At 40.1% G+C, this 14,395-nt stretch overlaps 1 protein-coding gene across 1 annotated transcript in view; it reads right to left on the bottom strand.

Annotated features, from left to right (window-relative positions):
* PDSS2 (decaprenyl diphosphate synthase subunit 2) overlaps positions 1-14,395 on the bottom strand; it is a 126,073-nt gene that overhangs the window by 71,847 nt on the left and 39,831 nt on the right. Inside the window, exon 2 of the mRNA XM_062572687.1 lies at positions 1,090-1,221. Within this exon, the coding sequence (XP_062428671.1) occupies positions 1,090-1,221 (132 nt within the window). The remainder of the gene's footprint in view (positions 1-1,089; positions 1,222-14,395) is intronic.

Below are 14,395 nucleotides of genomic sequence, written 5' to 3'. Positions count from 1 at the left end.
TTGCTATTTTGGTTGGTTTTTAACTTTTATAATTACGTAAGTACAGATTTTCCTTAGAAGCTATACAGGTGACTTTATGGCAATTTCAGATCACCTTAAAGTTGCTTAACAAATTTAACTTGGTGTATATGGGTACTGGGTCCCATCTTGTTCGACTTATTTGTCAGTGACCTGGATGAGGGGACAGGGTGCCTCCTCAGCAAGTTTGCTGATGATCCCAAGCTAGGAGGAGTGGCTGACACACCAGAGGGCTGTGCTGCCCTTCAGAGAGACCTGGACAGGCTGGAGAGTTGGGCGGAGAGGAACCTCCTGAGGTTCAACAAGGGCAAGTGCAGGGTCCTGCACCTAGGGAAAAACAACCCTAGGCACCAGTACAAGCTGGGGCTGACCTTCTGGAGAGCAGCTGTGCAGAGAAGGACCTGGGAGTGCTGGTGGATGACAAGTTGACCATGAGCCAGCAATGTCCCCTTGTGGCCAAGAAGGCCAATGGTCTCCTGGGGTGCATTAGGAAGACTGTTGCCAGCAGGTCGAGGGAGGTGATCCTGCTCCTCTACTCAGCCCTGGGGAGGCCTCATCTGGAGGACTGTGTCCAGTTCTGGCCTTCCCAGGACAAGAGAGACATGGAGCTACTGGAGAGAGACCAGCAGACGATCTGAGGACTGGAGCACCTGCCCTATGAGGAACGGCTGCGAGAGCTGGGCCTCTTCAGCCTGGGGAAGAGAAGACTGATAAGATCCCCCCTCAATGTGTACAAGCACCTGAAGGGAAGGTGTCAAGGCGATGGGGACAAACTCTTTTCGGTTGTCTCGTGTGACAGGACAAGAGCCAGTGGGCAGAAATTGAAGCACAGGAAGTTCCGCCTGAGCGTGAGGGGGAATTTCTTCCCCGTGAGAGTGATGGAGCACTGGCACAGGTTTCCCAGAGAGGTTGTGGAGTCTCCTTCTCTAGAAATCTTCAAGGGCCGCCTGGATGCACCTATACTCTAGGTGACCCTGCTGAGCGGGGAGGTTGGACTAGATGATCTCCAGAGGTCCCTTCCAACCTTACTGACTCTATGATTCTATATCTCTAAAGGAAATCGCTACATACCTGGAATAAATCCCACTGACCATGTTGTGCTGGAAAGAAAGTTCTGCTGTGCTGGGCCCTGCAGCTTTGGAAATCAGCAATATGACCAAACCTCGCATCTGTAAGTTATTCCGGCTATCGTAGACAAACCCCCTGCAAAAAGCAAAGAAAAAAGGCAAGTTTTTAACAATTCATTTTCACTGGTAATATAGAAATGGAATAGAAATACTTAGACCTCAGTGTGCCATCATTTCATTAAGTCTCTAATATTCACGTCTCCATGGAAATAAACTGGAGTTACTAATCATGATCTTTTGTCATCCTTTGCCCATAACTTATAATGAAACATTACTACTACAGTTGAAAATGAGTATTCAGGATTAAATCTTGTTTATTTCCAATGAGTAGCCTACATCCTGCATTTCTGTCAAGATGTCATGAAAGGAGTATTTCAGAATAATTCAATGTGATACATTGTAACGGAAACGTAAGAGACTTCAGTTCATTATTTGACAAACGAATAAGCCAGAAGAACTTGTATACCTCAAGAAAAGAAAAGGAGTAAAAGTACAAGCAAAATCTATAATCTGAAATGCAAGCATTTAGATTTCAGAGTAGTTATCAGACTGCACAATAAGAATAATGTGTCTAAGGATATTAGAAACAGAATATGCAAAAACTGATAAAAAAGGATATAAGAATTTAAATGAAGTAAAGACAGGCTAACAGTTTGTTTTAAAGAAATGAACCGTTTTAAATGCTGTATCTTTAAATTTGGAGTCAGAAACCCTCTTCCAAAATCATTTTTGTCAAAAGATATTCTGAACGACCATTAAGATGTACCATCTCAGAAATTAACTTATTTCAAAGCAAGTTTTGTTTTCCTTTTGGACTGCAGAGTCTCAAATTTCATCCTTTCTGTCCTTGTCAAAGTCACCTTCTACTTCTCATAATCATTAATCAGGCCAAATAAATATTCAGATGAAAGGATAATATAGTCCAGATACTATTAAATTTGTAAACTAATTTCCAATAAATAAATTAGAGCCCATTTCTCTGATATTATCCAAACATTTGCTAAACAAATCATAAACGCTACACCACAGAGTACTAAGCATTTTAACCCATTTTATTTTATAACCTTTTTATTTTTCAGTGATTAGTAAGAAACAGAACTTTCTTTAAAACAGCTGAATGAAAATTGAAGTTGTCTTAGTAATATGTTTGAATAAAGAAAACAATGGATGCAACTTGAAGTTTAGTTTGCATTTTTGTTCATTACATGTACACACATCACAATGCAGATATGTCTTCAATATGCTATTTCATTGTCACAGACTTAAATATTAAAAATAAAGAAAAAGGCATCATTTAAATAGCATCCTTCCACGTGAAAGTTCTTGTGCTACTGCAAATAAAACCTTGACTCCTTTTGCTGAGTCTTTACAACTGTTTCTACGGTGCTGGAGAAATGGACTAATGGAGATGTCTCAAAAAGCTCTCCATGGAGAAAAGACTATCTATGTAGGTAGCTGGTGCTGAGCAGCTACTGAACTTGAAATTCGCACCTGCACTTATTTCAGGCTCATACTTTCTCTTCAAAGCAGCCCTGAGCTCCTGGAGGCTGTCTGAACGCAGCTGCACCCTAGACACAGTGGTCACTGGTGACTGGCACGTGAGGAGGGTGGCATGACACTCCACCACAACCCACACCAGTTTTAGCTCCGGTAGGGCCCAATCAGCCAAATGAAGTCACAGTTTTTTGCTCTTGCCTTGCTTATCTGTCCACACCCCATTTATTCTTTAGCCGCAGGCTCACCGGGCGGCTCAGGAGAGGCATGCTGCACCTCCAGCCTGGCTGGCTCTACACCACCACACTTGTAGTAACCCGAGAGCTGTGGTGTTAAGAGAAGATGTTGTCAACTTCTGCTATATTTCCAAAAAAGAGTGCAGATTTTGTTTAAAGGACCACATAGATACCAAACATTTTAAGTTAAACCTGAAATTTAGCCTGAAGCAGCACTAGCCACCAGTCTTAATCTGCAATAATGTGATTAAATGTTAATCTCTCTTAACAGAGCACTACAGCAAAAATAGAAAATAATGAATTACCTTTGCCAGCTATCTTAAAATCAATCAATCAAAATGATTCTGGAAATTATGAGAATATAGATAACTAATACTTCAGTGAAAGACATTCAGCAAGGACTTCAGCTCCTAGCCTCATGAGGCTCAAATGTAGCATCCTGAGAAGAAACCACATCACAAGCCTCAGCTCTTCTTCCATCCTCAAAGACCCTTTAAAAAAAAACTGAATAAACCCAGCACACCAGTGAAAGTAAGACACTACAAGACTTTCCTACAAGTGCACAACAATTTCTTGTAGATCGGTTGTGCAGGATTTCCCAGCCGTTCAAAAGGAGGAAAGCTTGCATGGTTTAGGAACTGCTCCTGAGAAGGGACACTGCTGTGCTGCAACGCACAGCTTCGTTCTGCTTACCAGGTACACATAGGGAGGGATTTTAAAGACAGGGAAAGCTACTCGCCTTTGGCATTCTGTAAATTTATAACTTAAAAATCTTCATTCTAACTGCACAAATAAATAACTTTCTTACAATATTGCAATGTGCAGATAACATAAAACAGCCATGGCAGTTAACCATTCACAATTCCATAGATTTCCAAAGTTAGAGCCACAATGAATGTGAAACTATTCCCCAAAACCAGGAAATAGGTATCTGAAATATTATATACCATATAATATCCTGTATATAAAATTCCTGACTGTTTGTCCTCTGCCTTGAGCTTTAGATGTCCACATTACTCATAACACACAAGTTATGCAGGTGATGCAACTAAATGCAAATATAATCTTATTTCCTCAGTGCTATCCACAATTCCATCATTTTAAAAGAAAAGTTTTTTTTAGGAAAAAGTTAACGGTACTCTCTTTTTCCATGTGTGTGTGCTGGTAAAACCAGAGTGCTTTACTACATGCAGGATTCCATCAGACATGAATAATTTTTTTTTTTAAATGCATAACAAACTGTGGTGATATTTTATAAAAATCAGAATATTTTGTTTTTTAATGTCCAGCACTCAACAGCTTGCCAAGGCATATGATTTTACAGAAAATAAGAGAAAGCTACCCACTAGAGGATTATAAAGCACTGGCTGTCAAATGAGCCATGGCCTGGATAGGTATTACTACAAACAAACCACTACAGTGCTTTTGCCTGATTCAAACCAGGGGACAGAGATTATTATTAAAGAAAAGTTGCTGTGCAAATACATAAGCATAGTTATAGGCAATAACAAAACAGCTGTTTCAGAGCAGTTCAGGGGCTTGCAACACTGTTAGCAAGATTGCCTTGTTAGCAGAGAATTATCAGTGGGAAGTGCAGAGAGATGAGGTGGGGGAAGGACAAGGACTTACATGTGTAAAAATAAGGAACAAGATGCCTGTTGTTTCAACACCTTAATTTGTTCATATAACCTATATGTTGCATATAGCTTACATGTAAATTTAGTCAGGAGTTTCTATATAGTTCTATCACCAAACCAATACTCAAAGTCTAATTCTGCTCAGGAACATCACTGAAGTTGTGTTACCGGCATATAACATACCCACACTAAAGCAAACCGTGCTCGACTTGAAACGAGTAACGCCTACGGTGATCATCCTTTAGACACCAGAAACTACTGCAGCTACTTGACATGGCTTCAGGGGTCACATTCACATTCTGAATTAGGCTCCCAAGAGAGATTCTGCACAAGTAACAGCTCCACAAAAGTCTTCCAGATGGTGCAATTAGTCTTGATGGGTATGTGGCAGAAGACAGGTGCCTCTAGGGAGAAAAGCGAACCGAGAGCAACCCCAGTGGTATTGTGCACACAAAAAAATACCCGCATCACGGTGAGACTCGGAAAACCTCTGCTGCACACCACGAGCGCGTGATCTGAAAAGACACATCAGCGTAATTTTGTTTGCTCTATCTTGAAAATTTCATACTTTATCCTCGAGGAAACACGTATGTAAAAAAGGTAAGGGAGCCGAATGCACTACAGCAACCCAGTCTTGCAAAACATTAAGAATTTGGTGAAAAAGCATCTATTCTAGCTATTACCCATGCGACGAAACAGCCTGTTTGAAAACCGGCAGATTCACAGCTTTAAACACCAAACATCGTCTGCAAAAACAAACGAACGGAGAGGTTAACCTTGCAGCACCGGGGAGAGGAGCCCAGCTCCGAGACACGCGCCGCGCAGCCGCAGCAGGCTCGCGCCACCCGCTCAGGCGCTGTCGCCCTGAACGTTTTGCGCCGGCACGCAGAGCCGCCGCGGCAGGCTGCGCAGGTCAGAGATGAACCTCCGGTAACCGCCAGCGATGGCTGAACTCCACCGGCGACGCCGACTGGTACCCGCGACGCCCCACGGCACCTACCGCAAGCGCCGCTCCGCTTACTGAGCGATCGTGATCGCGGACCGCAGAGATTTTCAACTATTGGCGGCAGAGCAGATCATGAGGCGAAAGAGAGCTCACGCTCGCACCGCCTTTTTCATTAAATCCTGTGAAATTAAACAAAGGCAAAGAAACGCAGCAAATACAACAGCTGCTGTAGGGAGGCGAGCGGACACGGACAAAACAGAACGGTACCAAACAGCAGAAAAAAACGTGGGCAACCGTAAAATAAACCTATTAAACAGAGTACAGCTACGTGAAGCAACGCTAGTTCAAATTCAGCTAGTGAAAACGCAGAACAGATCTCCAGCCAAAACGAAAGCGGTAAGCTCTACCCACCGGCCCGCCGCATAGGGGGCAAAGGGAAAAATCACCGGGCTTCCGGGCTCCCCCGGGGACGGGGCAGCGCCGGCCCTCCTCGCCGCGGATCCGGCCGGGCGGCTGCGTGCCTTGGGTGTCGCCAAGGCTTGGCCTCCCTCCACAGGGGACGGCGAGGGAGACGGGGATGAGGCCCTGCGTGCACCTCAGCCACTGCCCTCCCGGCCCCCGGCCGGAGGAGGGAGGAAGAAAAAACAAACAAACAAAAACACTAGGAAGAAGATAAGAGTCACCTGCTCTGCCAGCTTTAATAAAAAGCAGCTGGGAAAAAGTCTGTACGACCCCGCAACCAAAAATCAATTACACTGAGTGAGAAAATTTATAAGCCTAGAATCATGTCAATGAAAACACTGGCTAGTTTTTGGCTGAAATAAAAACTGTTAAGGAAAAAACAAAAAAACAAAAAACAAAAACACCCCTCACACCCAGCTCTATTCAAACTGACAATCCCAGATGTGGTAACGTAAACACAATTTTAAATCTATTACATCCAGGGAGAGTAACATCTCTTTTGCTCAGTAGTCAGACAGGTTAACAGGATATAGTTATGGTTGCAGGTCCAGGGTACATTAAAAAAAATCGCCCAAAATTCATTACAATCAACATTTTTAAACCCAGCACCAGAGGTAAGCCAGCGAGCTATTCCGCAAGCCTGTCAGCTCTGTTAATGGAAATGCAGGAGTGCTACTAGCCTCCAGCCTTTTAGCCAATTTGCTTTATTAATGACTTGCCAGAAGTAAATAAGAGAAACTCTCCAACATACCCATTTTTTTAAATAGATGTTAAACCATTGCATTATATACACACCTCATGATTCACAATCAGACCATACGATCACATTCAAGTATGCGTACATGTAAATAGTCAGAGCATTCAGTTACATATTTGGTATATGCTAAAGGCAGCCTACAGTCACTTATTATCTCCTGCTATTGAAGTTTCAAGGCTGTATTAAATCCCTCTCTATACAGCTATCCCTACTTTTGTACTGGATATCTTCAAAATCTATTAAAAGTACGAATACTGGTCTGTTGTGATGGCAAAACCCAGATCTATAAAAGGGATTGGCCCTGCTGTGTCAAGTGTTTTGAACAAAGTTGAGCAGGGGAGAGAAGATGAATTTGTATTATAAGGAGAGAAGGGAATTTAAGAATGGGATTCCAAATAATCACCCAGCCATTGGAAATGATCCAAAGAAGGACAACTCTGAAGCCCACAAGCTGCCTGGACTTCAACGCATACTGGAGGCTGCAGAAAATTACCTGTGACTTTCAGACACTTACTCCTGGCTTGGGCACCTAAACCTCTCTTTGTGTACAGAAATCAAGTTTTGAGTTCAGAGCAGGTGTGGGGTTTTTTTTTTTTTTTTTTTTTTTGGTTGGTTGGTCAGTTTTTAAACATGAAAAGAGGTTGCGATGGTGTTGAGGCTCCTTTTTTAATGTAGCAATCTAGCAATTAAAATATCTACCCAGTTAGATACAACTGGCATCCTGGATCAGGTCAGGCTCAGGGGAACTGAAATTCACACCTCTCACTTTGCACGAAGGTGTTTTTCCTCGCGAGGCAGACAGCAGGTTGCAAGAGATGCCTTTCTAAGCAGCATTCCCATTCAGCCTGTCGCTGCACAAAAAGAAACACAGGATTTCAAAGACAAAGAACGTGAAGGACATAAAAGGCACAATGTAATATAAAGCCACAAAGAACTTAAGGTATGAACGTGAAGACAGAACGCAAACAGAGTGTTTGCGATGGCACAATGTTGTTAGAGATGCCCGTGTCTGTAGCGGCTCTTCATCCAAAGCAGAAATACAGCAATTCAGAAGCAGCGTAACCTCTTCACTTGTTATGTAACGCAACTTCTGAGCAACTCTGACCACCACAAGATGCGATGCTTGGACGGTGAGGACTATACCAAAAAGGTAATTCGCTTATGCGCAAGAGGCATAGTTCTAGTAAGAAACCTGCCTGAAGACTCCAGGCTCTTGTCTCTACCTCTACGGCTACATACTTTGTGCTAAGGAGTCACTGAGTAAGTTACACAAGCAAATGTTTTATTTGTGTGTTTCAACCTGGCTAGCAGCCTTCAGAATACTTCACGAATCACTAACAAGACTGAAAAATGCTCAGTTCAGCCAAAATGGTAGCATTTTTCAGGATGCAGTCAAAGAGCTCTCAGACACCTAGTCTGTTGGGGACAGCAACCAAAGATGACTCAGCCTATACTTAAAACACAGCTTGTAGGAAATCTGCATATTTAAGCATCCTAGGTTCTGGCTCTATCTGGAATCCACGGAAGGTATGTTTTAAAAATTTTTAGTGTTCTTCACAAACTGAGTAGAAACAGAGCAATTGCTACCTCAGCTGCTTCCTCTTGGAAGAACGTTGCAAATTCTAGAAGAGATTCAAAAATCCAGATTTTTTTTTTAAAAAAAAAAACATAAAAAACAAAAAAACCCACAGAACTTAAAACCAGATCATAAGCAACTCATGAAATTTAACAAGGATAAATGCCAAGTCCTGCACTTGGCATGACTAACCTTCTGTGGACTGACTGGCTCTGCTGAAAAGGTCCCAGGCATCCCAATGGACAGCAGACCCTGGCAGCAAGGAAGATAAACTGCGTGTGTGGCTGCATCAACAGAAACACAGCCAGTAGACTAAGGAAGGTGATTATTCACCTTTATTCAGCACTTATTAGACCACATCTGTAATACTGCATCCAGTACAAAAGAAATCTTGATAAACTGGAATGAGTTCAGCAGAGGGCCTGCCAGATAGTCAGGGCTGGAGCAATGGCCCCTTGAGGAAAGGCTGATTGACCTAAGGAGCTTGCTCAGTTTGGAGAAGGCTTCAGGACATGCAGTAGCAGCCTTCCAGTACCTATGAGAGGGTTGCTATGGCAGAGCCAGGCTCTTCACTGCAATGTATGGCAGGAGGATGAGAGACAACTATGAACTGAAACAGGGAAGGGGGGAAAAAAAAATCACCATGGGGATAAGTATACATTGGAACAAGGTATCCAAAGAGGTTTTGGAAGCTCCATTCTGGAAGGTTTGCAAGACCAGGCTGGACAAAACCCTAAACAATCTAGTCTGAATTCAGCTTTGACTGTGCTTTGAGTAGGATATTGGACTGGAAACCACCTGAATGAGATGTTATTCTCTTCCACAGTAACAACAAACAGCTGCTCAGTTTTCACAGGATTTTGCTGAAAAGAAAAAACATTTCTTAATTAAAAGCAAAACAATCCATGTCGAGTTCCATCACTGCATTGCTTATTAAATGCAACCTTCACGGAGACTGTGTGTTTCAAAAGCTACGCTTAGAATGGCAGAAGAGCACAGAACTGGGAGAAGCAAGTTACATCATTCTCAAAACAAATTTATCATGAGGAAAAAAAAATCTTAAAATCTAAAATTTTGAAGGATTTCTAGGAAAAGTCAAGAGTACCCTTCAAAATCAGAAGAGACTGGACTCCTCTCTTCTGGAGCTGGTTCTTCAGGTTTTTCCAACCACCTTTCAACTATGAGATCAAAAAAAAAAAAAAAAAAAAAAAAAGTGTGGAAGAGATTTTAGAAAATTGAATGGGGTCATACAGACCAAGCTTAAGAAACTATGGAGATTTGAGCAGATACAAAACAAATACTGATGCTTGGCCTTAGTAGTTTATGATATCTTAGTATTTATAGCTTCTAGAAACTCATACAGCCTTAGAATTACTGAAAGAAAAATGTTTTTCCTGGAGCCTGTAGAATCCCACTGAGACATCCATATCAGTCTACCATTCATTACTACTAGATTTATTGTTTCCTAAACACAGGGTTATTTGAATCATTAACATGAAGAGCAAGTGCTCTTCATATTTGCATGCCACTTTACAGAGCTTCTAACGTACTTATTTTCTTTATGAGAGGTCATCCCCTAGGATGAGAAATCAGAAGAGCTGCCTTTAAAAACAAAATTTCTAAACAAAACAAAAACAAACAAAAAAACTTCTAAAGCCCAATTTTCTGCAAAATTTATGAGCAACCAAGGACCAAGGGGAAAGACTTTTGCTCGGCAGGAGAAAGAGGACAACTAATTTTTTCACCTGGATGAAAAAATACAGCAACAGATTAACTAAAGTTTCAGCAGAGTTAGTTTTCGGTTGTAGAGTCATTTAGGATCTAAAGACAGCCTATTACAGATGCTGAAAAAAAAGTCAAAAAAAAATAACTGTAGCTACAATCAGATATGATCTCAAAGCTTAATTATTCAGAAAAAATGCAAATGAATTTTGGCTCTAGCTAGATTTTGTAGCTTTCTCCCCATGTACAGCTGGCAGATAACATATATGCAAGTTGAAATGTAAGAACTAGTTTTGTGTTATGCATTTTTAATACACTTACTAAAAACAAGCAAACAAAAAAAAACTTAGGGACATCAATTTTTTTTTATAAGCCATCACTAGCCCAGAAATAAGAATGTGTGTGGTGTTCTTTTTGTTTGTTTTCTAAAAAGAACATCACCGTCCCTACCCCAGATCTGATGAGTGGTGGAGGGCATAGCAGAAAGGACTACCTATAAGGATGACACTAATGACACCACATAGGAAAAAAAAATTAATCAACTACCATTTTCTGCTGTTTTTCCTGGTTAGCGTTTGACTTGATCTTGGAATACGATGTGGACAGCAGGCTGGCAATAGTCTAACACCAAAAAAATGCAGTTAGTGTCTGAGTGCAATTACTCCGAGCAGCAGTAGCTTGCCGGTCTGGCATCCTTATTTTTCTAACCACAAATACTTAGACAGAAGACTAATTTTTTGTGTGTCTGATTTTTCCATCAATATTTACTTCATTTAAGCTATGTGGGAGGTCTAGCACCCCACTGTCAACCAATATCAACAAGTCTATTCAAGCACAAGTCTAACCTTTTGAAAACAGGCTTTCTAGGATGCAGGAATAAGCAGTAAAAGGAATAGCAATATTCAAGAAGAGTTCTGTGAATGACAGAAGTATGATTAGCTTCACAAGGCTAATGAATTCAGACACCTCTAGAAGTCCAGTGTCACTTGAGCAAAATTGTAATTGTAAAGCCTGTCATAAAAATGTATTTTGCATTAAATAAACTCTACCAGGGGAAATGCAAAATGAAATAGGTCAACTCCTGGCCATTATCTCATGATAAAAATGCTCACAGCATGTTTTACAAATGGATGAAACATAAAAGGCAAAAATGTTATGATGTGCATTGTCATTACAGAATGATCTAAAAAGTTCATTTAACCTTCCCTACTCAACAATATTGCTATATAACAACTTAACTAATATTCAGCATTATTTGGATAAATTATAAATATTTATTCTCTTAGAGCATTGAAGGCTCTTTACTATCAGTGAAAAACACAGAGGTTCAAAGTTGAGTACCTTAGTGAATCGTTTTCAGTTAACGCAAGTCGCTTAGTCCACATACACACTAAGAATCCCGTAAATACAAATCTTTCTTTTAAATACCATGGCTGACAACCAATCCATGCCCCTTGTCTAACTGCAGCACCTCTTCTAAAAATTCTACATTTGTCAGTGTCTACTGAAGTTACCTGGTTATATACAGTAGAAGCCTTTCATACACTGCTGCATTTCTGCACCAGTCTTAAAACACAGTGGGGAACCAGGACAGAAGCAAGGCAGCAAAAGGCAGCTCCACAGTCACAAACGGGAAGGAGCAGAAATATTCTGAGATCCTATGACAAATGTAGATACTTCCAAACACTACATACTATTGGCTTTTCAAAGGTTCATTTTATGTTTAAAAAAAGAGTTTTAAGCCAACTGCCAACAATACAGACAAACCTATACCATCATCACACTTACTAGTATTATCTTCATTTGATGTTTTTCTTTAGATCATTAATTTGAGACGGTCTCTTCACAGCAAGACCCAGTCGGCTGGCTATGTTAACAGAGATGCATCTGTTCTTTTACTCAGGTAAGAAATACTTCCTATTTTTGACCTCCATCCAAATCCTGTCCTTTCCACTCCACTGTGTCAATATCACAATCAGGCTAGTTTGAAAAGAAAAACCTCCTTTTACAAAGATAAACACAAAACACAGCAACTATCCACCCTCTTTTCCTGGATTAGTGCTAAGCATCAAATAAGCTCATTAAGTTTTGAATGGCATATTTTAAATTTATGAAGTTATGAAACAAGATACAGCAAAAAATGCTGAAAGCATTTTACAGCAAAGCAACTGTTAGAAAAAAAATTACAGGAAAATTCAGAGTTTTCTATTCTTTTTCATCAGAAAAAGACGACTTAGGAAGGCTTGAGAATTTAAGCAAACACTCGTGGTTTTAGAAATGTTGGTTTCCGTGGCAACCAGTAAGGTCTTCTTTATATAGCATTATAAACAGATGGTAAAGAGTGGTCATGTTTGCTTCTTTGCCAGCATATCAATCGAACTGCTGTACTACTGTATCTAATGTTTTAGCGTTATTAGGTAACATGGGTATTTGAGCAACAAAAATCTACAAATCAGACATGTTTAACTAAATGTCTATTTTTTTTCCACAAACACATGAAGATTCTCAACAGTAAAGTCACTGTAGTCTATATAGTCAGCAGGCTCCTTTGGCAAGGCTTTTTTATAAATGTTTTCTCAGCACTTGCCATGCAGGGCACATTACTACCACAAATATGAATCTGACAGGGATTAAAATAATGAATTTGAACAGGAAATAAAAATGTGACTATATTTACACCCACTGGTATTAAAGCATGCTTTAGAAATATATTTTTGTTATAATACACCTGAAATTTTTTGAAGACGGCATTGTGAGGTGCAAACTCACTTTCATCATGTCAAAATAAGTAGTAGCTATTCTTGTAACTGATTCGTGAAATCCCCCTCCAAAAAAAATTCTTTTTCCATCTTAATATTTCAGTTACAGTTACATTACAAGATATAGAAGAGTTCTTGTTTTACAGATGTCTGCAACCACGAAGAGAATTTGATTTGGTACAACATTTGCTCTGGCACCTCTCTGGAAAAGTTTGCAGCAGTAACAAGTAGCAGCTCATGCTAACACAGACTCCTGCCATTGCATTCAGCTTACTCCTCCAGCATTTTACATGTCTAATATGTCTCATGCTATAAATCAGAAACAAAACAAAAAAGGTAGAGGAAAAGCAGGAGCAGAACTCATACTAGGTTGACTGCCACCATTACAGGAGGCCAACTTGCACATTTTAGATGAAACTATTATCTGCATTTTAACCACATTACAAACTACTTTACCAAACTATTACAAAATACAACACTACTCATAAATCTGATCTGATCTGATCATGCCATTTTCCATGTCAATTAATGCTTGCACATGAAATCCCCATAAAACTGTAATTAAAAAAAAAAAAAAAAAAAAAAAAAAAAAAAAAAAAACCACAATAGTAGAACATTTGGGAAGTCTGGTATTTTTACTCCAAATACAAGTTTCCAGGACCACTCCTATCCAATCTGCTACCAATGTCACAGTAGTTACTACTGGTAAGTTTGAAATTCAACAACTAAAAGCCTCACTCAACTCAAAACTCTCAGTGACCACTCAACTTCATAAAACAATAAATAATACATTTTGGAAAAGTATAAATTACTAAAGATGTGACTATGTTTGGCAGATATCAAGAGGATAACAAGCAATCAATATTCACAGAGAAGCCAGGAATGTGCTACAGTATGGATAAGGAGTATCCCATACATCAAATAGGACTACATTAAGGGACAAAATAATAAGTTCTACGAAAACATATTTGCACAAGATTTATCTGTTTCTAGTTTTGTATTTATCCATTTTATACCAAGCAATTAACTATAATTTAATCGTAGAGTCCAGTCCACCAAAATCCCACCATGTTCCACCACTGCTTAGAGCTGAATTATCTCCTATCAAAGCTCCACTGCAATGCAGTGCCAGGCTAATAAGTTCTGCACTCTAAGTTCATATCCAAATTTTGGCTTTTTCTAATTACACTGATGACTATCTTCTGATGAAGCAATGGTGGGAGAACTCCATACCTCTGCATTTTCACTGAGCACTATAGCTTTGAGCAAAGCATGCCTGCTCTGTGTCTAGCTCTTGCTTGCAGAGAGGCTCAAATTCAACATGAAGAATGGGAAGTGTTTTCCATCATGATTCAGTGTCTAGTTTTAGTCTCATGGTTACAGAACTCCAAATACTAAATTGCGTTTGACTAGCTGAAGTGCAACGAAACCATTTTCCAAGAGAAGGCCAGTCAGCTGAGTCCTATAGGAAAGATGGACAAGTCTCTGCTTTAGTGGCTTCTATTTAGAGATGGGACGTAAGCAGACTTGATCACAACAGGATGAAACACCTAAAATTTCTCCAGGCTGATAGCTATCTTACATTCTCAAAGGACAAACCAATCTACTTATGTTTCCTATATATTCGGAAGAAAAAAAGAAAGGGAAGCATCTAAGTTACA

Source organism: Rhea pennata, chromosome 3, assembly GCF_028389875.1.
Source record: "Rhea pennata isolate bPtePen1 chromosome 3, bPtePen1.pri, whole genome shotgun sequence".
Lineage (NCBI taxonomy): Eukaryota > Metazoa > Chordata > Aves > Rheiformes > Rheidae > Rhea > Rhea pennata.
The sequence above is the reverse complement of the archived record's forward strand: the minus strand, read 5'-3'. Positions and strand labels throughout refer to the sequence as shown.